The 23,206-nt window shown below is 44.8% G+C and overlaps 2 protein-coding genes and 1 long non-coding RNA gene across 6 annotated transcripts in view; 1 reads left to right on the plus strand and 2 right to left on the minus strand.

The window, feature by feature from the left end:
- LOC119238904 (uncharacterized) overlaps positions 1–9,190 on the minus strand; it is a 69,859-nt gene extending 60,669 nt beyond the window's left edge. For both annotated transcript variants that reach the window (XR_008549585.1, XR_005123707.2), the window contains exon 1: positions 8,891–9,190. This is a non-coding gene — a long non-coding RNA (uncharacterized LOC119238904). The remainder of the gene's footprint in view (positions 1–8,890) is intronic.
- Positions 9,191–9,361: 171 nt separating this feature from the next.
- Positions 9,362–17,625, plus strand: OXA1L (OXA1L mitochondrial inner membrane protein). 2 transcript variants are annotated; one of them, XM_037503026.2, is made up of 10 exons: positions 9,362–9,441; positions 9,855–10,016; positions 10,663–10,873; positions 12,861–13,004; positions 13,572–13,657; positions 13,832–13,996; positions 14,152–14,256; positions 14,367–14,529; positions 14,617–14,697; positions 14,782–17,471. In XM_037503026.2, exons 1-10 carry the CDS (start codon positions 9,379–9,381, stop codon positions 14,913–14,915), a joined length of 1,314 nt encoding a protein of 437 aa, XP_037358923.1. In that variant the 5' UTR covers positions 9,362–9,378; the 3' UTR covers positions 14,916–17,471. The 2 variants fall into 2 exon arrangements, with proteins under 2 accessions (XP_037358923.1, XP_054545113.1); XM_054689138.1 differs by lacking the exon at positions 14,152–14,256 and having other exon boundaries at positions 14,782–17,625.
- The window catches only part of SLC7A7 (solute carrier family 7 member 7), a 33,101-nt gene continuing 25,257 nt past the window's right edge, over positions 15,363–23,206 (minus strand). For both annotated transcript variants that reach the window (XM_037503025.2, XM_037503024.2), the window contains 8 exons: positions 22,629–22,754; positions 21,427–21,571; positions 18,560–18,683; positions 18,202–18,305; positions 17,814–17,910; positions 16,656–16,805; positions 16,256–16,439; positions 15,363–16,053 (listed from right to left, as the gene is read on the minus strand). In XM_037503025.2, the coding sequence (XP_037358922.1) occupies positions 15,950–16,053; positions 16,256–16,439; positions 16,656–16,805; positions 17,814–17,910; positions 18,202–18,305; positions 18,560–18,683; positions 21,427–21,571; positions 22,629–22,754 (1,034 nt within the window). In that variant the 3' untranslated portion in view covers positions 15,363–15,949. The remainder of the gene's footprint in view (positions 16,054–16,255; positions 16,440–16,655; positions 16,806–17,813; positions 17,911–18,201; positions 18,306–18,559; positions 18,684–21,426; positions 21,572–22,628; positions 22,755–23,206) is intronic.

The raw sequence follows: 23,206 nt of genomic DNA on the forward strand, positions 1-23,206 counted from the left end.
GGTGGGGGCCGGGAGGGGAGGGATTGGGGTCAGAATGGGGCATGTGCAGTTGTATGGGGGAATATAAAAATAAAATTTATTATTTAATAAAAAAAAAATGAAAAAAAAAATATATATAAAATTTTTTTTAAAAAAGATAAGTTGTAAGAATCATATAAAGCACTCCTATATATTTCTTCCCCAGATCTACCCATGATTACATTTTGCCCCATTTGGTTTGTAATTCTCCCTGTGTATGTATATACATTTTTTTTTCTGAGCTATTTGGAATTAAGTTGCAAACAACACACCTATTTTCCCCTCAGTACTTCAATGTGCATTTCCTATGAACAAGGAGATTCTTTTACATAATCACAGTACAATTATTTCAACAAGGTTTATTCTTTTTTTAAGTCCAATCTCCAATTCCAGGATTACACGTTGCACTTAATTTTCTTTCTTTCTTTTTTTTTTTTAAGATTTATTTATTTATTTATGCACACAAGAACCGGGGTGCACGGGAGGGTGAGAGGATTCACCAAAGACAGAGCAGGGAACAGAACAGGCAGACTGACGAAATACACTGCTGAGAGGAGCAGGGGGCGAGACAGGAGAGGTCTGCCGTGCCATGTGGGACCCTCGCCGGCTGGCCAGGATCAAACCAGTGCTGCAGAGGCTGTGGACAGCTTCACAGCGCGCTCAACCACCTGAGCCACCAGGGGAGGCTCTGCACTTAACTTTCAACTCTTTTTTTTTAAGATTTATTTATTTATTTATACAAGCACCAGGTACAGTCAGAAAGCGGGAGGGTGAGAGAATTCACCAGAGCCAGAGCGGGGAGCAGAACAGGCAGACAGACGAAATACACTGCTGAGGGGAACAGCAGGAGCGGCAGGCGGGGTCTGTCGCACCATGTGGGATCCTTGCCAGTGGCTGCGATCGAACCAGTGCTGCAGAGGCTGCGGGCAGCTTCACAGCCCAGCTCTCAACAGCTGCACCACCAGGGGAGGCCCTCAACTCTCTTTGGCGTCCTTTAATATGGAACCGTTAATCAATATTTTATAACTTCACTTTTTGAAGACCACAAGTCAGTTTTTTTTCTTTAAAGATTTATTTATTTATGCATACAAGAGCTGGGGTATAGGCCAGAGGTGTGGTGGGTGAGAGGATTCACCAGAGACAGAATGGGGAACAGAATAGGCAGACTGACCAAAATACACTGCTGAGGGGAGCAGTGGGTGAGTCAGGAGAGGTCTGCTTCGCCATGTGGGCTGTTCCCTGGCCAGCCAGGGATCGAACTCACACTGCAGAGGCTGCGGATTGCTTCACAGTGCGGTGCTTAACCCCTTGCACCACCAGGGAAGGCCACAAGTCAGTTTTTGTAGATAATTTCTCAATTCAAATTTGTCTAATGTTTCCTTGTGATGATTCAGCTAATTCATTCTGGCAAAATGATGTTGTGTCCTTATCGATGAATCACATCAGAGACACAGGATGCTACTTGGCCCTGTTATTAGTGATATTAAATTTGATTACTTGATTAGGGCAGTGTCTACCAGATTGTGCCACTGTGAAGGTACTGCTCTTCCCTTTGTAGTCACTAAATAATCCTAGGGGAAATACTTTGAGACTATATAAACATCATATTCCTCATCAAACTTCCCCACTAATTTAACTTCCATTGATGATTCTTGCCTAACACTATTATTCAGGTTCCCCCCACTATCCGAAAGTAGAAAGTACTTGGCATGATTTGATAGGTTATTTATTGGATCTGGGAACGTTAATACTATTAATGTATTTCGAAAAATTTACGAGCATCTTGAATAACAAACATAAAATCTCCAAGAAGCAGTTTAACTTTCAAAATTGAGATCATGTTCAATAAGTCCTACAGTTAAGAGAGAAAAGCCTATCATACAGGGGCCTCCTTGGTGGCACAGGGGTTAAAGTCTTAGCACTATCAAGTTATCGCCAGCCATTTTGGCATGAGTTCCATCCCAGACCAGGGAGATACCAACAAGGCACAGCAGACCTCTCCTATCTTGCCCACTGCTCCCCTCATCAGGGTATTTCAGTAGATTCTCCTATTCTGCTCCCTACTCTGTCTCTGGTGAGTCCTCTCACCACCCTGCATCTCTGGCCTACACCCCAGTTCTTGTATGCAAAATAAATAAAAATAAATCTTAAAAAAAGAAAAGTGAGGCTTTTTTGTTATGTAGAGCACTTGAGTTACACTTAGGAATGATGATAAATACCTCTAGAACTCTAAAAGATTGGGCAAATCATCACATGCCATTAGCAAACAAAAAGATAAGTTAGAAGAGAGCACTTGACCATAACCTAAATAAAGTGTTATTTGGTAAAGTATATCTATGAGATTAGAAACTGCAAGGTTGAAAATTAGAAAACTAAAGGGAATTGAAATGATAAGATTTGTCAGGAGTTAACTAGCTGGCACTGTTCAGGGAAGAAGTATATAGGGAGCTTTATTCTCTTATATGATTGGTTACTTTAACCAACCTGAGACACAATAAAATATCCAGACCTTCCAAGCTGAAGCACTTTTAACATCATTGGACATCTACAAAGCCTATCTGAGCAACAATCATTAGACATCTTACAAAGCCTATCTGAGCAACAGTCAGCTTTTGGTGACACCCACTATTTTTCATGCCCGCTTCAAGCTGCAGTAGATATTTTGGAAATTAAGTTCAGTATATCTAGTCATCCAAACTGTTTAGAAAAGGCTGGCACACAAAAAAAAAAATGAGTAGAAAATCATATGTTGTACCATGAAAACCAATAAAGGGGAGTTTTAGAAATAATGTAATCAAGAGTGTCAAATAGCATAGCAAAGTCTAAGAGAGCTCCCACTGTACCTCCTGATTAAGAAACCAGGACCGCCTGTCGAGCAGTTTGAGTGACAGGGAGAAGAGCTCAGGGAACATTAGGAGTCTAAAGAACAGAACTAGGAGTGACTGCATTGAAAAAAAATGGAGTTTCATCCCTAAATATGTTACAATATGAGGGTGAGAAAAATAGGCTAAGAGTCGCCTCGAGGTCAAATGAAGGTTTTGGGTGTTTTGTTTTATTCTGGTTTTGTTTTTTTTTTTTTCAGCACAGGAAAGAAATATTGTCTGCAGACAGAGGAGAAAAGAGGAAATTAAAGGCACTTAAGCTAGACAAAAACAAAGATAAGGGAGGGAAACATTGGCTTTAGATGTTGAAGCTCCTATAAGGGAGAAAACAATGAGGGCTGAGAGCGTAAGTTTAAACTTTAACAAAAGGAGTTCAATTCATCATCTGAGATTGTGAGAGAAAAATAAACAAATTTTGTTTCTGTTTGGAATGAATTAAAAGGCTCATTTCACCTGGCTTTATTTTGTCTGAAAAGTAAGAGGTAAGAGCCCCTGTCAAAGGAGAAGGTGTATCTGCTGAGGGCATCCAGAGGGGACTTGAAAGGGAGAAAAGGCTTAGTGTTAGGACAACCATCAGCAGTAAACTACACACAGAACAGACACTTGGTAGAAAGTAGGCACTTAGGAGATTTTGAATAAATGAATAAGACGTGAAGAAAATAACTATGCAGTAACAGGGGAAGCCCCAGTTCATTGGATAATAAATATTTCTCATAATTTTTGCAACCTTCCACAGTACGCTAGTGTGTTGTAAGTAGACTTGCAGAATCAAAATATAAAAGGGAGAGGTCACTGCCTTCAATGTGACCTGGAGGCTTTCTCCAAAGGTCTTAGAGGAAAAGGGCTCAAGGTACCTAGCCTTTGTCTGTAAGGACAGCCCCAATATCAGGGTAGATGGCGTAATACCAGCAGGATGAGTTAAGTATGCCTCCCCCAAAAAAAATCTTATTACAACCTTCATTTACCAATGCTTCATCTTAAAGTCATCATCATAACTTTAAGTTTGTGATTTTTTTTTTAATGTTACTGCTTTTTCTTTGTGAGTATACGAGACCCTTCTGAACCATCTGTTCTTGGCTCCCCTGCACCGCTCACCCACAAAATTCAAGTCATCTTATACTTTCCATCATCATATCAATGCTGACAGTGACAAAATATTTCAGTTCCCAATTCTCCCCCAAACTTCAGTGCCATATTGTCAAATTCAATTTGACACTGTCATTGCAAATTCAATTTATCCAAAACCAAATCCAACATCTTTCCCAAAATCCAGCTCCAATTCTGTACTAGTCAGGATCCACTCAGACAGAAATCACACCAGTGATTTGAGAGAATTGAACAAAAAGAATTGCTAAATAGGTATAAAGTTGTCAACTAGGTAACTGAAAGGGTAAAAGGAGAACTCTGAATGATCACAGAAGTAGCATCTGCAGGGAGCAGCTACCACCCTGCCACGGACAGGACAGCAGATGAAGTTCTCTGCTATTAACGAAGGAGTCTAAATGAATCTGCAGTGGGGGGAGGCTGGGGAGAGCCATCAAGAGCAGCTCTGCCTTTCACACTCCAAGCCCAAGCTTTTATGAAAGATACGAACAAAGGAACAAGAAAATAACATGTAATTGTGTTTTTCCTTATACAGATTAATAAATTACAACGAAAACAAGTTTTCCTGGTTAACAGGGAACATGCACAGAAGCCAGCACGTCCTCAGAGAACAGGAGTCAATTCTGGGAAGAAGTTCTGTTTGCAGAACTTCTAATGTCCTGGAACAACGCATGCAGAGTAAACAGGTATTCTCCAAAAACTCCAGCTCCCTTTTAGGGCAGCAGGTGCCCAACACCACCCCACCTCTCAGGGAACAAAGGGAAGAAGATAGGATTATTAGAACACTGAAGCCTAAAGAAAGGCCCCATACAAGTGAAAATCAGATCTCTGAAGAGGGAGCACCAGGCAAGAGGAGTTGGTGTGCCTCTGAGAGGGTGACATACAGTTGGTTTGCCAGTGATGGAAAATTAAAAACAGGATTTAGCAACTGCTATGGGAAGAACTGGTGGAATGAGGAAGCACTGCTGAAATCCTGCTGACTGGACATGATATTAGCCAGGAAACCCATATGTAACAAACAAAAGGAGCAAGTGATTTTTCCCTCCTCCAGCCTTCCAGTTTTCCTCTGGTGTCCTTTATTGTTGAAGTGGAACAGGCACCTGGGTTGGTGAAGCAGAAATGTAGTTTGTAGGGTACCAGCCCCAGCATTATAAAGTGGTTGGGTTTGGAGCTGAGACTATTACTTTATAAGTGACACAAATTCTGTGCTATATTTTTAGGGTACAGCGGGAAACAAAAAATATTTAAGGATGTCAGAGGAACGTTATTACAAGAAATTGGGATATGGGTAATAGAACGATTCTTCTACAGGGAAATCAAACAGGGAATCATGAAGCAATTCAGAAGTTGGTAACAGCAGGTGGTTGCTATACTGTCCTAGGCAGTTGAAGTTAGCAGTGTTTCTAGAGCTCAGAACCGCTAAGGGCATCCAGAGGGCTCTGAAATTATAACAGGGTCTTCATGGAGGGAGCTAATCAGGAGAGAAAGATTATCTGGCCAAGGAGGAGGAGCAGCTGCTAGGAATAACACAGGAAGCAGAGAAAAGTGAGGAGAAATACCCTACATTCTCTCTCCTCTCTCCACTCTTGTGTCAGTGATTCCCACTGCCAGATCGATCCAGAAGCCAGCGTTCAAGGAAATGGAGTCCCATGTGATACAAAATAGAGAGGGAAAAACAGAGAAGATCTGAGAGCAACCAAGCCACAGACCAGTGAACTACTTTTTCCATTTATGTCAGTGGTACCACCAATTTCCTGACTTCCCTGCTCAGAATCCCCCATATCTTTAGTTTTCTCTACCTCGAGTGTCACCTCTAAACACCTGATCTGTAGGGTTTCCTCTTATAGTGTCTCCACTAGCTGTCTTCTTCATTACATTGGTCTAGCTTAATTCAAGTTTTCCTCACTGCGGATATGGATTACTGTAAAATTTTCTTCCTAACTAGTCTTGAACCTCCAATTTTTACTTATCTCCCTTCCCCAATCCCACCTAGTCACACACACGTACACTCTTTGCAAACACAGCCAAGTCACACCAACTGCTATCTTTAAACTCTAGTGACCATCAAAGGTATGACTTTTTAAATTTGTGACCCTTTCTTACTTTGTGATCCAAGTGAAAGCCAGCCAAGGCAGTCACTTTTGAAAACCTAATATCCCTAGTGAGAATTAAAAAATTGTAAAAGATATACATTCCCAACTGAAAGGTTCGGCGCAGTAAAGACAAGAAGAGCCAGGCTACATTTCTCAAAGGGAGGGAAAGTTTATCGCGCCCCGGGCGGACCTCACAGACCCAAGGCGGGGGTCAGTGAAGCCGCGCACGTTGTTAGGGGGAAGCAGGGTTTTATAGGGCGAGGAGAGGTCAGGTGGGTAGTTGGGCTCGAAGGGCGGGAAAAGTTTATAGGGCAGGTAGAGGTTCTTTGTCTGAGATGAGACTCCTAGGGGAAGGGGGGAGGCTCATTGTCTGAGTCCTCCAGGCAGGTATCCGCATTCCTGCCCCCCAGGTGGGCTTCCTGGTTGGCTCCTGCATTCAGGCCTCCTGCATGGACCTTTCACCAACCTCTAGAAATGTACAAAGGGAAAAATAGGAACAATTCCCATGAAAAAATAATAATTGAAACAAACAGAAATAAGTGCAAACTAATGCTCAGTTAGCTCTATTGGTAAGGAAATTCTTTTTTTTTTTAAACCAAGTACAAATAGCTATTCATATAACAATACATGTCAGTTATTTATTGCTCCAAAACTTAGTGGCTTGAAACCACAATCTCAATCATTTTATTTGCTTATAGTTTTGCAACTTGAGCAGGGCTGGGCAGAGACAGCCTGTCTCTGTTCCACATGGAATTACATGGAGTGACTCCAGTGGGCTGGAGAATCTGCTCCCAAAATAGCTTTCTTTACATGGTTGGAGTTAGTGGGGACTGTTGGCTGGCAGTTCAACTAGAGTTTTTTAGACAAGGCCTCAGTGCTTCTCCAGTGTTAGGGTGGGTTTTTCTTTTTTCTTTTTTTTTTTTTTAAGATTTATTTATTTATGCATACAAGAACTGGGGCATAGGCAAGAGGTGTGGGGGGGATGGGGGAGCAGGGAGGTGAGAGGATTCACCAGAGACAGAGTGGGGAGCAGAACAGGCGGATTGACTGAAATACACAGTTCGGGGGAGCAGTGGGTGAGACAGGTGCAGTGCTGCGACACATATGTTAGCTCCCTGGTCAGCTGGGGAGCGAATTCATGCTGTAGTGGCTGCAGACAGCTTCACAGTACTGCCACTTAACCCCTTGCGCCACCTGGGAGGCCCCCAGAATGGATTTTTCACAGCATGGGAGTCTGAGAAGTCAAACTTTCAACATGGCAGCTGGCCTCCCCCAAATGCAAAAGTAGAAGTTAGTAGGTATTAAGGCAGATGCCTAGAAAGGCACAGCATCATTTCCAACACACACTATAAATTAACATAAGTCACCAGGTCAGCCTAAGAGGGAACAATCAAGGGTATAAACTCTGAGAGTCATGGTTCACTGGGGCCACCAAAGTAAATCTACCACAGAATAGTTTTTTCCCCCCAGTGGCCTGCAGCTGGATATTTGTCATCACCTCAAATTTTACTGATTTTTTTAAAGTAAGTTTTAAAAAACTTATTTACAATAGCATTCAATCTATATGACTGACAGGTCATAGCCCTAATTACAGTCATACAAGTGTAGGGACAGGGACATTTTCTGAGGAAATGTGTCATCTGGCAATGTCCTCCTTGTGCTAATGCAACAGTAGTAGTGAACTGTGAATGCTTAGGCACCATGAGGAACACGAGATTAAATCAAACACAAAGCAAAATGGCAGACACATCAAGAGACAGTAAACGTAAGATGTATAAGTTGGCTCTAGCATAAATGCCTCAGCATTATGACAGCTACCACATCTCTAGATAATAAAAATGTTGGGATCACCATCTAGTATGTGGTAGGTCATAAACCAAAACACTTGTGCAACACTTGACTCTAGTACTAATCCATTCTGTCAGATGCATTCATAATGATCCCCATCCCGAACTAGCAGTGACTGGAATAATTCCAGGCTATTGTATCTTTACCAAACTGTACTTTGTTATTCAAAAAGCACTGTGTTTGAAAAACTTTGCAATGACACAGATACAATAGACACACACCTTTCTAAGCAGTGCTTTTTTTGCATCTTTTTGTTTTTTGTTTCTGGTTTGGAGGAGAAGCTCACCTCAAATACTTGTAGGAATTTTTTCCACTTCAAGAAACAGAACACCCAAGCAACAGAGCGCAGAGCCCAGACAATAAAGACTCAATTATCTTACACAATAAAGTCGAGATAGGTGATTCCAAAACATGGTGCAGCCGCTCAAAGTATTCAGGATATTTGTATCTTTACATTCAACCACCTTCCCCATATTAGCTTTTCCTTTTTAGAGTTGTCCCCTCAAGGTCACAACATACTCCTCACACAACCCAACTTAAGGAAGAGAAAAGGCACAGCTCTCTTGCCCAATTGTATTTGTGCAAGCGGCATCTCCCTTCCCACCTTCTAACAAACCTAACTTTTTTTGAATGTTAAAAAAAGAAAGCGGGGCCTCCCTGGTGGCACAAAGTGTTAAGCACAGCACTATGAAGCTATCTGCAGCCACTGCAGCCCAAGTTCGATCCCCCGCCAGGGAGCTACCCACATGGCACAGCAGACCTCTCCTGACTCACCCGCTGCTCCCCTCAGCAGTGTACTTCTGTCAATCTGCCTGTTCTGCTCCCCACTCTGTCTCTGGAGAATCCTCTCACCCACCGCACCTGTAGCCTAAACCCCAGCTCTTGTATGCATAAATAAATATTAAAAAAAAAAAAGGAAGAAAGAAAAGGGAAAGGTGAAGTCACCTCACGAAATGTTGTCTTTTAATCTTGAAGGAATATATTGCATAGGAGCTGCTTTCCCCAATTTCTGTCAGACTCCAAACTATCCTCAACTTTCACCACATCTGCGATTGTTACAGTGAGAATTGAACATCACTGTGCTGGGAAAAGCCACGCCAGGAGCAGTCAAGACAATATGAAGGCTACTTTTTAATCCAATAAATCAGAACAGAATCGCAAAATTAAAAAAGGGAGGGAAACTCCCTGGGTTCACGCAGCCCTCAACGGCCGGCGCTCCTCTCAACTTCAAGCCCCGGAAACCTCTCTGAGTGACCTTGTAACTGTGACCCCGGAGTCGTCTTACCCACTTCAAATATGGCCGCCAAGCGCCAGCGTCCCTTCACTCGCGAGCGAAGCGACCGCTCTGGCTTCCCGCCCATTTCCAAAAGGGCTTCCTCACCGGGGCCGGCGATTCTGAATGCGCAGGCGCGAACAGTGCTGTTTCCGGCAAAATGGCGTTGCGCTTGATGTACCAGCCCCGGGAGCTTCTGCGCCGGTTACGGCCCGGGCATCGGGTAAGGAAGCCCCGGGCTGAGCGCCGGGATGCCGCCCTGCCCCCGTGACCCGAGCCAGGGACAGCTCTTGCTGGAGGCCGACGCTAACCTGCTCGCCGGGCCCTGCGTCTCGTGACACCCGGTCGCGGGAGGACATGGGTGGGTCACAGCGGGGACCCCGCGGGCTCAGCGGCCTGGTGCCGTTGTCCCTTCCCGGGAACAAGCTTCACCCCTGCTAAGGAAATCTTAGTCTCGACGTCTGGGCCGCGGGTGCGCCTGAGATCCAGGAGTCACAAACTGCATGCCTGCGGGCCAGCCACCTGCGCGCGGAGAGTGGCAGTATCCCGTGGGGGCAGCCAGCTTGCTGCTTGGGGTGTGAGCATAACGAGCATCTACTCCAGACGAAAGAGCTTATCTTCCTTTTACCCTCTCAGTTCCACAGCGTCGCTGGTCTCTCACATTGGCCCCGGAAACCCCCGGCCGCCTGCCTCCTGTTCCCTGCAGGCCAGTGCCCAGGGCGCCCTCGCTATGCCCTTCTTGTGGCCCCGGGCCCCCGAGGCCTCAGTACTTCTGCTATCTCGTTTGCCGAAGCCCAGGTAAGAGGCCTTCGTTCCTGGAACGTTAGGAGTGATGCTTCTTGGTTGCTTGTTTTTATTTTGTTTTGAGTAAGGAAAAGACCAATGTGGAGCAGAGTTCTTGTGCACACTCAATACAGCATCCCAAAATGATAGCATCTCTTGCTTGGGATAGATTTTCAAATCAGTGGGGAACTGATGCAAGTACAGCAGCAGAGATTTACAAGAGTGGTTTATTAGAGTGGTTTTAGAAAAATCCTGACTTGCATATCAAATACATGATTTCATGGCTATAGTATTTCTGAGGATCGATATTTTTGGTCTTAAAAACTAAGTTATTATAAAGAAAAATTATAACTGTAATAGTTTCGACATCATATGTGCAACATCTTCCGGTGATGCTCAGATGACTGAAAGTTTGAAACTCTGATAGAAGAAATAACTTCCTGACATGAAAGGAAGTCATAAAATCTTAGACTATAACATCTTCATCTCTAGAGGGAAAAACAATGTCCTTTCTAAGCTTGAATTATGTGGCTACTGTAGGCTAACTTGGGAGAATGAGAAGTAGGGAGTCAAAGAATAACGTGGTACTGATTATCATAAGGAGGCCCTCAATTTCTGTATGTCCACCAACTGAAGATTACACATGGCTTCCTTTGCACAGGTTCAGGCCCCTCCTGCCGTCCCTGCAACTCCCTCACCTGCAGTCACTGAAGTGACTTCCGGAGAGACCGCAGATGTAGTCCAAGCTGCTGCAGAACAGAGCTTCGCTGAGCTGGGCCTGGGATCCTACACCCCAGTGGGACTTATCCAGAACTTATTGGAATATATACATGTTAACCTGGGCCTACCTTGGTGGGGGGCCATTGCTGCATGTAAGAGGCATACATCCTGGACAAAGATAGAAGAAATGGGGACAGAACTTTTTTTTTTAATTAATTTTTAAGATTTATTTATTTATACAAGCATTGGGCACAGTCAGAAGCGCAGGAGGGTAAGAGAATTCACCAGAGCCAGAGCGGGGAGCAGAATAGGCAGAAAGACCGAAGTACACTGCTGAGGGAAGCAGCGGGCGGCAGGAGAGGTCCGCACGCCATGTGGGACCCTCCTCCGGTGGCCGGGGAGCAGCCAGGGATCGAACCAGCACCGCAGAGGCTGCAGGCAGCCTCGCAACCCAGCGCTCAACCACTGCTCCACCGGGGAGGCCCTGGAGATAGAACTTTAAAGATGGCATTCTATCTTTGCCATACATGAGTGTATCAAGGAAAGAGTTGCCTAAATTTGTCAGAACAGCAAATGATTTCAAATGAGGCTCATGAGTCTTAGATGCACTCTACTTATATTTCTTAATGGGCTTTATTAAACCATTAGGTCATCTGGAACTCGAGCAATACAGTACGTCCTCAAACAAAGTCATTTTGTTCAATATTATTATTGATGAGAAAACAATTGCCACCAACTTTGAACAAAGCCACATTGTTGGAGGACCTGCTTTCACCTTCTTGCTTCAAGTCTAAGTTTCCAAGAACCTGTAATGACATTAACTGAGGATTTAATGTTGAGATATTTGAATATGAGCACAGGGTTAGAGTAAAGGGTGATGAAGTAAGGATGATGAAGTTGTCCTGCTCTATGAAAGGAGAATGTTAGTCCTGGTCTTTCTGACCTCAAAATTGTATAGGCTAAAACTGTGCTTTAAATGCTCTCTTCTGCATCTTATTCCAGCTGTCATCCTTTCCCATGTCTTCTATTTCTCTCTTCATACTGCCCTACTCTGAAAATATAAACATGCCCAAGCTTTCCATGTTTTGTGACAGGGATATTCCTTCCCTTCACCCATTAAGTACTAACCTACCTTTCTCCTTGTCGTAGCCGTTATTTAAAATATTCTGCATCCACTGGCCTTGCTTTTTTCTTTGTACTCTTCCACGTTCAGCAGTCGGACTCTTATTAATACCAAGTCATTCTAATTGCCAGTGACCTCATTATTAAGTCCACTTTTCTCTTCGATCTTCACATTTCCCCACTAGACACTTTAGACTTCAAAGTCTATCCTTTTGTCACATCCTTTCCTGGTTTTTGTCTTGTCTTTCTGACCCCACCTTCCCATCATCATTGCCCAGTGCCCTACCTACCCCTCAATGCTAGTATTCTGGGTTCCATCCTTAGCTCCCTTCTCTTTCCACTCCAGATCATCTATCATAATGTTGCTCTAGCCTAAAGCTACATCTGCCCCCTCCCCGCCACCTCCACCAGTCTCTTCTCAGCTCTTCTTGCTTGTGTGCAGATACATAATTGAAATAAATATTTGTTGGGGTGGTCAGAAAGTGTGATGTGTAAGAAAAATATAGAGAGTCTAAAATAATAGACTACCAGATTGCCTTCTACTCCAAGGATTTCTAAATCTATGGCTTTCAAACTTCATTCCTAGAGTCCCAGCTTTCTGTAAAGGTGCCTCTGAGCAAAGCAAGTCCAGAACTCGAACAGTCTTATAGCCAGATAACCCCCTTATCCAGGGCAGCTAAATTTTATCTGTTTCATATGTTGGAACTACACTTAGGGTTGAAATTTAAAAAAGATTCCATTAATAATAGAAGTTTGGAAACCACTCATCTAGAAAAGTGGTTTGTGCCCTTTTTGTGATTTGCTTACAAAAGTTAACCCTGGACTTTTTTTGCAATGTCAAAGGACTAAGCTTTCAAGGAACTAAGTCGAACACCTGCCCCTTTTGGAGGGGCCTTTTGGGCCAGACAGTGTGGAAAAACTGGACTAAGAGGCCCTCTCAATGAGGACCTAAAGACTTCAAACGTTTAGCTACGGAACTGCTTTAATTTTACTTTAATCCTAGTTTGTGTTTTCCAGGTACAGTCCTTGCCCGCTGCCTGGTGTTTCCTCTCATTGTGAAGGGCCAGCGAGAGGCAGCCAAGATCCATAATCATTTGCCAGAGCTCCAGAAGTTTTCCACTCGAATCCGAGAGGCCAAGTTGACAGGAGACCATGCTGAATGTGAGTCATTTGCAGAATGAGCTGAGCATGGGAGAAGATCACACTTGTACTTTTCCGGACATTCTGCCAAGGGGAAAGGAACAACCTAAATCACGAGTTGCTATAGTTGGGCAGGTTCTAAAATTTACCTGCTTCGTGGGCCAAATGGTTCCAGTGACTGGCTGGGGTCAGTTAGAAATATCATAGGCTGGCCTCCCTGGTATGCATGGGGTTAAGTCTCAGCACTATCAAACTATCCACAGCCACTGCAGCATGAGTTCGATCCCTAGCCAGGGATCTGACCCACATGGCGCAGCAGACATTTCCTGTCTTCCTGGCAGTGTATTTCATCTCCTGCTCCCCTCAGCAGTGTATTTCAATAGATCCACCTGTTCTGCTCCCCACTCTGTCTCTGGTGAATACTGTCATCCTGCCCCCCACCCCCCACCTCTGGCCTACACCCGAGCTCTTGTATGAATGAATGAAATCTTTAAAAAAAGAAATATCATGGGCTAGGTGAGGAAGGTAGTCACCTCCACCCAGGTAACTGTTGGGTAACCCAACTATTAATTTCCCTTCACTTGGCAGTTTACAGGGCCTCCTCGGAGATGGCATTTTACCAGAAAAAGCATGATGTTAAACTCATGAGACCTCTCATTCTACCTCTGACTCAGGTAAGCAAAGACATCTCCCTTCTTATTTCATCCTGAACCATTCAGAGTACCTGCTCTGTGTTTCCCGTGCTCCAAAAAGCAAGTGGTGGTGATATTATACATAGTTTCCAATAACAGAATAATGAAAATGTCCCCTCTGCTAAAGGTTCCTGATACTGTTATCTTGTTTAATAGGCCCCAATCTTCATCTCTTTCTTCATTGCCTTGAGAGAAATGGCCAATCTTCCAGTGCCGAGCCTACAGACCGGTGGCCTCTTATGGTTCCAGGATCTCACGCTATCCGACCCCACCTATATATTACCACTGGTGGTCACTGCTACAATGTGGGGTGTCCTTGAGGTAAGCCAGGTTGGCTAATGGAGGAGGAAGTGGTTGTACACAAAAGCCATTTTTCACTCCCTGGCGGAGTTGATTAGCAGGAATTATGAACCCGATTCACTAAAACTAACTTGGATTTGCTACTCCTCTGCCTTTTTTGATGTTGTTTTTTGCAGTTAGGTGCTGAGACTGGTATGCAAAGTTCTGATATTCAGTGGATGAGAAATTTTATCAGAGTGATGCCCCTGGCCGTCTTGCCCATAACTATCCACTTCCCCACGGTGGGTTATGACTTTGGGACTGTTTCCTGGTTCGTCCACCTATCCTAACTGTCCCCCAGTAGCTGCCCAGGGAGGCAGCTTCTGAGTACCTTCTCTTTCTTTTCCTGCAGGCTGTGTTCGTGTACTGGCTCTCCTCCAATGTGTTCTCCCTGGCCCAGGTGACCTGCCTCCGGATTCCAGCTGTACGCACTGTACTTAAAATCCCCCAGCGTGTTGTGCATGACCCAAGCAAGTTACTTCCACGAGAAAGCTTCATAAAGAGCTTCAAGACAGGTAACAGCCTGTCCTCCACCTAACAGGACCAGGGATAAGTAGTTTGAAGTGGGTACTGCACTGACCATCTTGCTACTCTTCACACAGGCTGGAAGAATGCCGAAGTGGCACATCGGCTGCGAGAGCGTGAACAACGCTTGCAGAATCATCTGGACCTGGCAGCCAGGGGTAAATCACCCTTTCAGACTAATTCTGTCATTTGTTTCTTCCTTACCTTTGTTCATCAAGATTTATTTTCTTCTTTTTGCCCAGGTCCCTTAAGACAGACCTTTACCCACAACCCTCTGCTGCAGCCTGAAAAGAATCACCCTCCCAACACCCCTAACAGCAGCAGCAGCAGCAACAAACCAAAGTCAAAACAGCCCTGGCGTGATACACTTGGTTGAATTCTATTCCCAGCTCATACTGGCAGGAATTCTGTCTCTTCGAAGACTCAACCTCAGAATAAGATTTGACTTTGGGTCGTTGCTCCGGACCTAGAAACTGAGGGACATGGAGATACTCATTTTAAAGTAAATTCCACTACAGGCCCTACACCTAAAGCAAAAGAACACTGGGGAGCCAAGTGAGCTTCCCATTCACAGAATTAGTAAACCTCTGTCCTGTGTGCTACTTGTTGATACTCATTAAACAGGGGAATGGATTGTTTCAAAAAAATTTGGGGTAGTGATGGCTTCTGCTGGGTTTGGTCCCATGAAGTGTTGGAAATTGGCATGCAGAGCTTGGGCCCCCATCCCATAGATGGGTAGTTCCTTCCTCACTTGCATGGTGCCTATGGTTGAGGCTTATCTAAACAGAATAACCACATTTATTTGCCCATGAAAACCTATAAAATATCCTTCAAGAAGATGTGCTCAAATTCTTAGTTATCACTAAAAAGAACAGGTTGATCATAGTTTTAATCTAACATTTTACTGTAGCAGTTTAGGTGTCCTTTAGTGCGATCAGTTACATCAGTCTTCAGCAACAGCCTTGAGAAGGAAGAAATCCTCTTGTACTTTCAAGACATTATGTAAGATCAAGTTGCTCAAAATTTAGGAACATAACCTGTTTATTGCCCAGCACCTCTGACAGTTTCATGTCTCTCTAAAGGAGACAGGAAGTTTGGAGCATTATTGGCCCTTTTAAAGGAAAAGAGTGGATCGGCACACCCAGAGTTGAGTGATAACACATGGGAATGTGCTATTAGAACAACCAAACCCACACGTGACGTGCTCCCCACAGTCTGCTTTATCATCCCTTTAAAAAAAAATCTGGAACAATATGTAGCAAAACAAATAAATTACATTCCACCTCTCAAAAAGCAAGTTCAAAGGCTGTTGAAGCCAAAGGAGTGAGCTTTCGTTTTCAGCTTCCCTGGCTCCAGCCAGTAGGAGGCAAGAGACCCCTGCTCTCCACATCTCAGGATTCTGGATCGTATTTAGCTGGACTTGGGATCTTGTTGCTTGGGTGTGTCTGCATCTTCCAAATCCATCTCAGCAGCAACTGACATACATAGGATCTGGAGGTACCGTGTGGTAGATGCTACATAAAGAGAGAAGTTTGAATCAAAATTAAGAGGTCAATTGGACTGAGTTCTAGTAACAGAGTGGTGCCTGAGGGAACAACTGAGGTTAAGCCGTAGTGTTGGCAGTAGGGACTATGGCAAAGATGACTCGGGAGATTAGATTTGCAGGGGATAAAGCAGGCTGTATGATAGCTGAGCCGTCTTGAGGATCCAGCTTACCCACAATCTTTCGGAGGCAAAGAGGTCGCTTTTGTTCCGGCACTCTGATGATGAGGAAGTAAAAGGGCAAGCCTGAAAGGGCGATGCCAATGCCAATGAGGGAGTTGATGGTATCACTGTAAAGTGGGACAGCCACCAGGAAGATGGTGCAGAGGCAGAAGACAATGGGGAAGAAAAGGCTGAGCTAAGAGCACATAAGAAACAACTGAGGTTAGACAGCTCAGGATCAACAGCTCAAATAACATCACACACACACACACTGAATGTGAGAGCACTAAGCCTTCTTTCCAACCCCCTTTATCTCAACACATCACCACCACCAAATCCTAGGCAAAGATTTCTTAATTAAGTATCTCTGAGGACGCCCCCCAGCACCCACAGTGGAATAGAGGTGAGTTACCTTGAGGGGTCGAGGCCGATCAGGCTCCTTCCAGCGCAAATAAAGCTGACCCACAATGGAAAGCCCCACAAAGAACCAGTAGCTGAAGCTGTAGTAGTTAATGAGCTGGAAGATGTCGTCCACACACAAGTAGACCAGTGCCATGGCGCCCTGTGGGCACAAGCCTGGTGAGCGCCTCACACGTGGTCTTTGTTATTTCAAGGTACTGTTCAGTCCCCTTTACCACCCACACATCCTTCTGGTCAAGTCTTCAGTATCCCTGACAGTCCTTTTTATCTTCCCACCCTCTACCACCCTAGTTTCAATATGTTATTCATGCTAAGTCAATAGCCTCAGTTGGTTTTTCAGTGCATTCTTCAAATACTTGCCAAGTTAATCTATAAAGCACAGCTTTAAAAAATTCCGTAAATCTGCCTAAGAGTGTCTCCTAAGGTCTCCACCATACTTTTCCAGCTTCTACCTAATACCCAGCTCCACATTGCTTTACCTCAGGACTTACGCTGTCTCTCAACCTAAAGCCCACTGCTACAGTTTGTAACTGTAACCTTAAAAGGCCTCCTGGTGGCCTAGGGGTTAAGTCTCAGTGCTATCACCTGGACAGTGGCAGATGACCGGAGTTTGATCCCTAGCCAGGGAGCTGCCCACATGGAACAACAGACCTCTCCTGGCTCTGCTGCTCACCTAAGCAGTGTCTTTCAATAGATCTGCCTGTTCTGCTTCCCACTCTGTCTCTGTGAATCCTCTCACTCCGCCTCCCCACACCTCTGGCCTACATCCCAGCTCTTCTATGCAAAAATAAATAATAAAATCTTAAAAAAAAAAAGTTTGCCTCAAATGCACCTTCTCCAGGACTTTCCTGTTGGACATGATCATTTTCTTGCCTTAAACACTACATCGTTGCCTTGGCAATTATTACAGCACGTTCCATGTACTTTATTCCTTATTCTAGATCAGAGGATATTACTGTTCCCTAGAGATAGCTTCTCCCTTAGGACCACGGCAGCAGTTAGCACACTACCTTGTCACAGCGGGTGATCCACCAATAGTTTTTCTATTAGAATCTCCTTTAGAGCTTCTGGAAAGCTAGAATGGTTGCATCAACTGTTAACTAGTTTCCCCCACGTTCTGGCTTTTAGCCTCATTCTTGAGGTCACTTACATTGAAAAGCAGAGCAGGCACCGGTGTGAATCGATAAACATGAATCGTGGAGATGGCATCAGGGAGATGACCTTCTCTTGAGCCCACAAAGAAAAGCCTGTTTTGGGTAAGGTAGAAGTTGAGAAACTTCTGGAATGCTGGGTGTGGTATGGCTCCCATGCCACACATCCCTACCTCTGCTGTCCCCCCTCCTTAAAAAGAATTTTAGAGAATGGAGTTCAATGCTGAGATTAGTGAGGACTGGCAGCTGCTGATAGGAACAAGAAAATCAAAGAGGTGGTGAATATCATTTGGGGTGCTCGGTGACTAAAGTCTGGGTCCTGTGAGTCCTACCCTCCCCAGCCATGGCTCTTCACAGTGCCCTCCCTCATGAAAGTGCCACTCATACCTAGAAGCAGCCACAATGGAGGCATTGAGACCACCAAAGCAGGATAATGCAACTGCCACTGGAATTGTCCAGTTGAATATTCCAAAAAGCTGGTCTGCAAAAGTCTAAGGGAAAGGAATAGGTGAGAGTCATTAGCAGGACCTATAAAGGATGTAGGCATGGATAAACATGCCCCCAGATCCCCCTTACTGGGAGCCCAGCCCTTCCACAATAGGAAAATTAGATCTTCTTGCAAGCCCAGTACCCTAAGCATACTCCTTTCAAGAACTACCCCATTTCTGGGACTTTAAAAAGCTGCTATATGCCCAGAAGCCCACAAACACACCCTCACTCTCCTCCTGTTAGTGAAAATCCTTACCACAGCAACAGCATCACTGGACAGGATGTCCTTCATGTCTAGCACAGTGTAATAGGCCACATTGGTCAAGATGTAGATGACGGTGACAATGGGCATGGAAATACCAATGGCGAGAGGCAGATTCCTACAGCCGAACAGAATGATGGATACATTAGTCCACAGTCACATCCCCCCCATTTCTCCTTTATTTTTTTAAAGATTTATTTATTTATGCAAACAAGAGCTGTGGTGTAGGCCAGAAGGGCGGGGGCGGGGGGGGGCAGTGAGAAGATTCACCAGAGACAGATTGGGGAACAGAACAGGTGGATCCACTGAAATACACTGCTGAGGGGAGCAGCGGGTGAGACAGGAAAGGTCTGCTGCGCCATGTGGGTAGCTCCCTGGCTGGGGATGGAACTTGTGCTGCAGTGGCTGCTAATAGCTTCATAGTGCTGAGACTTAACCCCCTGTGCCACCAGGGAGGCCCTCCATCTCTCCTTTAATCCTTACAATACCACACCAATCCAGGGACAGGACCTCCTTGGGCATTTCCTTTGAAGTTGAATAAACACTATTTGAAGTTGCCTAGGATAGTGGCTTAAGCTCTTAAAAACTAAAGAGCATCAAGGGAAGGGGATAACATATTAGAGAAAGGGCTAAACGAAAAAAGATTAAAAGAACTATGTCAGAGTAAAAGCACAGGAAGATCGGAGGTTTATTGGTTTTATTTTTTTACCCAGTGATCTTTTTGGTATTAGGATTCCTTCTCTAAGATTGTCGATACTGGAAAATTTATTTTTTTTAATTTAAATTTTATTTTTATATTCCCCATACAATTACAACCCCTTTATTTTTACCCCAAGCCCTCCTTTCCCCACCCCCACCCCAACCCCCATAGAGTGTCTCTTGTTCATAGTTATTTGTTGATTTTGATATTTTCTTTCTTATAGTTATTCTTTTTCCTGGTCCCTTATTTAAGTTTTCTAGATTCCTGCTTGGAAAATTTATTTTAAGGTTGAGAAATAAGCAGAGATTATGAAGGCAAACTGTGAACTTTAACATCTCCAAAGAATAAGACACCTCAGGAGGAAGAACAATGTGTGTATCTTAACAAGCAGGCTGGAAGTCATGTCCACCCCAGCCACCTTACTCAGCGTGGGAACCTTGGATGCCATCCTCATGGGTGGCAAGAGAAAGATGCACAAACTTCAAGGTCCCTCTAGCCCCATAAAGCCATAATCTTTATAAATATTTTTCACAGTGAGACTGCAGAAACAAATGTGGGGGGTGGGGGGGGCAGGGCTTGGAGGAGGGAGGGACACCCAAGTAGTTCAGCTTCTGTCCAGTAGGTGGAAGCACCACCCAGGTCTCCATTCTGCAGCCTTTATATTCTCTCAGGGTTGCAACACTGAATGTGTTGACGGAGTATCCCCTGTTTCTGAAAGTCAAAAGGGTTCATTATTCTTTTGACTTAAACGTTTACGAAGATTTCACTCCCTGGGAAATCTTAATTCCCTGAGCCAGGAAAGGCTCTAGAGATCATATAATTCACCCCCATCAATTACAAAGAGATGGCAGGGACTCCAGCTCATCCAACAACTCAGTGGAAAAAGAGGCCCCAGGCCGGTAGACTCCCTACCACGTGCTCTTTTCACTCTGATGACTACAGGGTCATTTAAAGTAAAAATGGTAAGGTCAGACCATTGAGTAGCTAAAACATACAACTATATCCGTATGAATCTGAAAAACATGGACAGGATCAGAAGGGAAACTACAAGTTTCTGGGAGTCTATGATCTAAAGTTATCTCTAGGGATATGAGTGGTGAAAACTCTATTGAGCTATGGCCTGGGTTCCATCCCTGGCCAGGGCGGTGACCCACATATGGTACCGCAGACCTCTCCTGTCTCGCCCGCTGCTCCCCTCAGCAGTGTATTTCAGTAGATCCACCTGTTCTGCTCCCCACTCTGTCTTTGGTGAATACTCTCACCCTTGCCCCCACTTCTGGCCTGTACCCCAGTTCTTCTACGCAAAAATAAAAAAAATTTAAATTTAAAAAAGTACATGTGAGCACATGGTACACCTGCTTTAATTAATGCAGAATGTATAAAAAAAGTGAAAATGCCTTTTTAAATTTTTTTCTTTTTTTTTTAAAGATGTATTTATTTATACAAGCACTGGGTACAGTCAGAAGCGTGGGAGGGTGAGAGAATTCACCAGAGTCAGAGCGGAGAGCAGACAGGCAGACTGATGAAGTACACTGCTGAGGGGAGCAGCGGGCGGCAGGAGAGGTCTGCACACCATATGGGACCCTCACCAGGAGGCCGGGGATCGAACCGGCGCTGCAGAGGCTGCGGGCAGCTTCACAACCCAGAGCTCAACCGCTGCGCCACCGGGGAGGCCCTAAATTTTTTCTTAAAAGAAAATATATATAGGGGCCTCCCTGGTGGCTCAAAGGATTAAGATGAAGCTATCCGAAGCCACTGCAGTGCAAGTTCAATCCCCGGCCAGGGAGCTAACCCACATGGCACAGCAGACCTCTCCTATCTTGCCTGCTGCTGCCCTCCGCAGTGTATTTCAGTCATTCTGCCTGTTCTGTACCCTGCTCTGTCTCTGGTGAATCCTCTCACCTCCCACATCTCTGGCCTGCACCCCAGCTCTTGTATGCATGGATAAATAAATCTTTTAAAATATATATATAGAGAGAGAGAAAAGTCACATCTCAACTATTACCATGGTCATGGACAAGTTGCTTCTCTGACCAGGGGCTGATAAAATCAACTGTGGCAATTGTGGTATGTTTTCTAGCACAGCAGGAGCTCAGTAAATAATGATTATTGGGTAAATAATCCCATATTGGCCATAGCAAGTTGAAGGAAAGATACCTACCTCTCAGGATTCTGGATTTCTTCAGTGACATAGTTAAGGGTGTCCCAACCCGAGTAGGAGAACAGAGCTGAGTACAGTGCCAGGGCGATGTCGCCCATGGCAAATGATGAACCCTCAAAAGAATTCTCAAAGTGAGTTGAAGCTCCTAGAACCCAAAAACATGGAAAGACAGAAGGATTAGTGGCCTTTCCCCAAGTTCAAGTGATCCAGTAAAGGAATGGAAACTATAACAGCTAGTGAGTGGCTTAGAACACCTTGGGGGACCTCCCTGGTGGTGCAGGCCATTGAGCACAGTGCTGTGAAGCTGTCCGCAGCTTCTGCAGTGCCGGTTCAATCCCCGCCAGCCTCGGAGCAACCCACATGGTGAGCAGACCTCTCCTGTCTTGCCCGCTGCTCCCCTCAGCAGTGTATTTCGTTAGTCTGCCTGTTCTGTTCCCCACTCTGTCTCTAGTGAACCCTCTCACCCTCCTGCACATCTGACCTGTACCCCGGTTCTTGTATAAATAAAATAAATCTTTAAAAAAAAAAAAAAAAAAAAAGAACACCCTGGGCAGCATGGATACCAATGAAGGAACAGAAGAGAGACGAACAGCATGGGGATTTGACAGGAAAGACATGGGGTAACTTTCTAGGATGAGAAACAACCACAGAAGAGTTAGAGAACAGGAGTGATGCAGTTCTGTCCTGCCCCTCATGCGGTCAGATCCAACCCCCTTCCTAACACTACACAGCTAATCCAGGGTGGAGGAAGAGAGAGCTCAGTGTGCCAAGGTCAGCAGAGTAGCTGTGGGGGGAGGTGTGTTCATACTGGAAACTGGAGTGGCCACAAGGAGTTCATGGATGCCCCGGCCCGCTCCCCAGGGAAGAACAATCAGCCACAGCATTGGGCTCAATAATCTGCAAAAGCCAGCTCCCAGCACTCGGTTGTCAGCACTTTTACCAAGACCAGTTTCCCTCTGGGAGGCAGCATGTACAGAAGTTAAAAGACAGACTTTGGGCTCAGTCTGTTGGGGGACAAATTTTAGCCCCGCTACTTATTAGCTAGGGTCCTGGGCAAGATAATTAATCCTGCAGCTTCAGCTCATTTATAGAATGGGGATAGTGATAGTACCTACAAAATAAGGTAGTGTGCAAAGGGCAGTTAGAGGGTTATGGCTCATAGAAAATGCTTAACAAATGTTACTACGAATATTATTTCTTACCTTGACCAAGTTTAACAATGCCTGCGATGATGACTGCAATCAATGCCACTAATTTAGCATAGGTGGACAAATCTTGTACCCGTGTTCCCCACTTGACATTGGCACAGTTGATGAAAGTTAAGAAACCTGAAAGAAAAATAATACTGATTGGTAACCAACTCTACCATCTGGAGGGCTTTAGATTCCCAACGCGCTTTTCCAGTAGCAATCACCAAAATAGATCCTTTAGCCAAAGAGGTGTTTGATCTTGCTCTGCTTCAAAACCTTTGCCCAGAAGGTCCTCACTGTTATCGTCCAGATGCCGTCGCTAAGTACCTGGGTCCATACACACATACTCAGCACTCATGGAAAGCACAAAAAGAAGTGACTGCTGATATGCTTACGTACAAAGTGCTCACAGGAGTGGGAGGCAACTGGTCACTGTACAGGATTAGTGATATGCTCTGGCTGTTAGCTCTGACAAGTCACAGTGTCGTCCCCCCCCTCCACCCCTGTACTCCCAATATGAGCTCCAGGATACAGCACTCTGACCCTGCGGTATTACTGTCAACCTTGACAAGTCGTGTTGTGACTTAGTC

Source organism: Talpa occidentalis, unplaced genomic scaffold (assembly GCF_014898055.3).
Source record: "Talpa occidentalis isolate TD23 unplaced genomic scaffold, MPIMG_talOcc4v2.1 talOcc4.11, whole genome shotgun sequence".
Taxonomy (NCBI): Eukaryota; Metazoa; Chordata; class Mammalia; order Eulipotyphla; family Talpidae; genus Talpa; species Talpa occidentalis.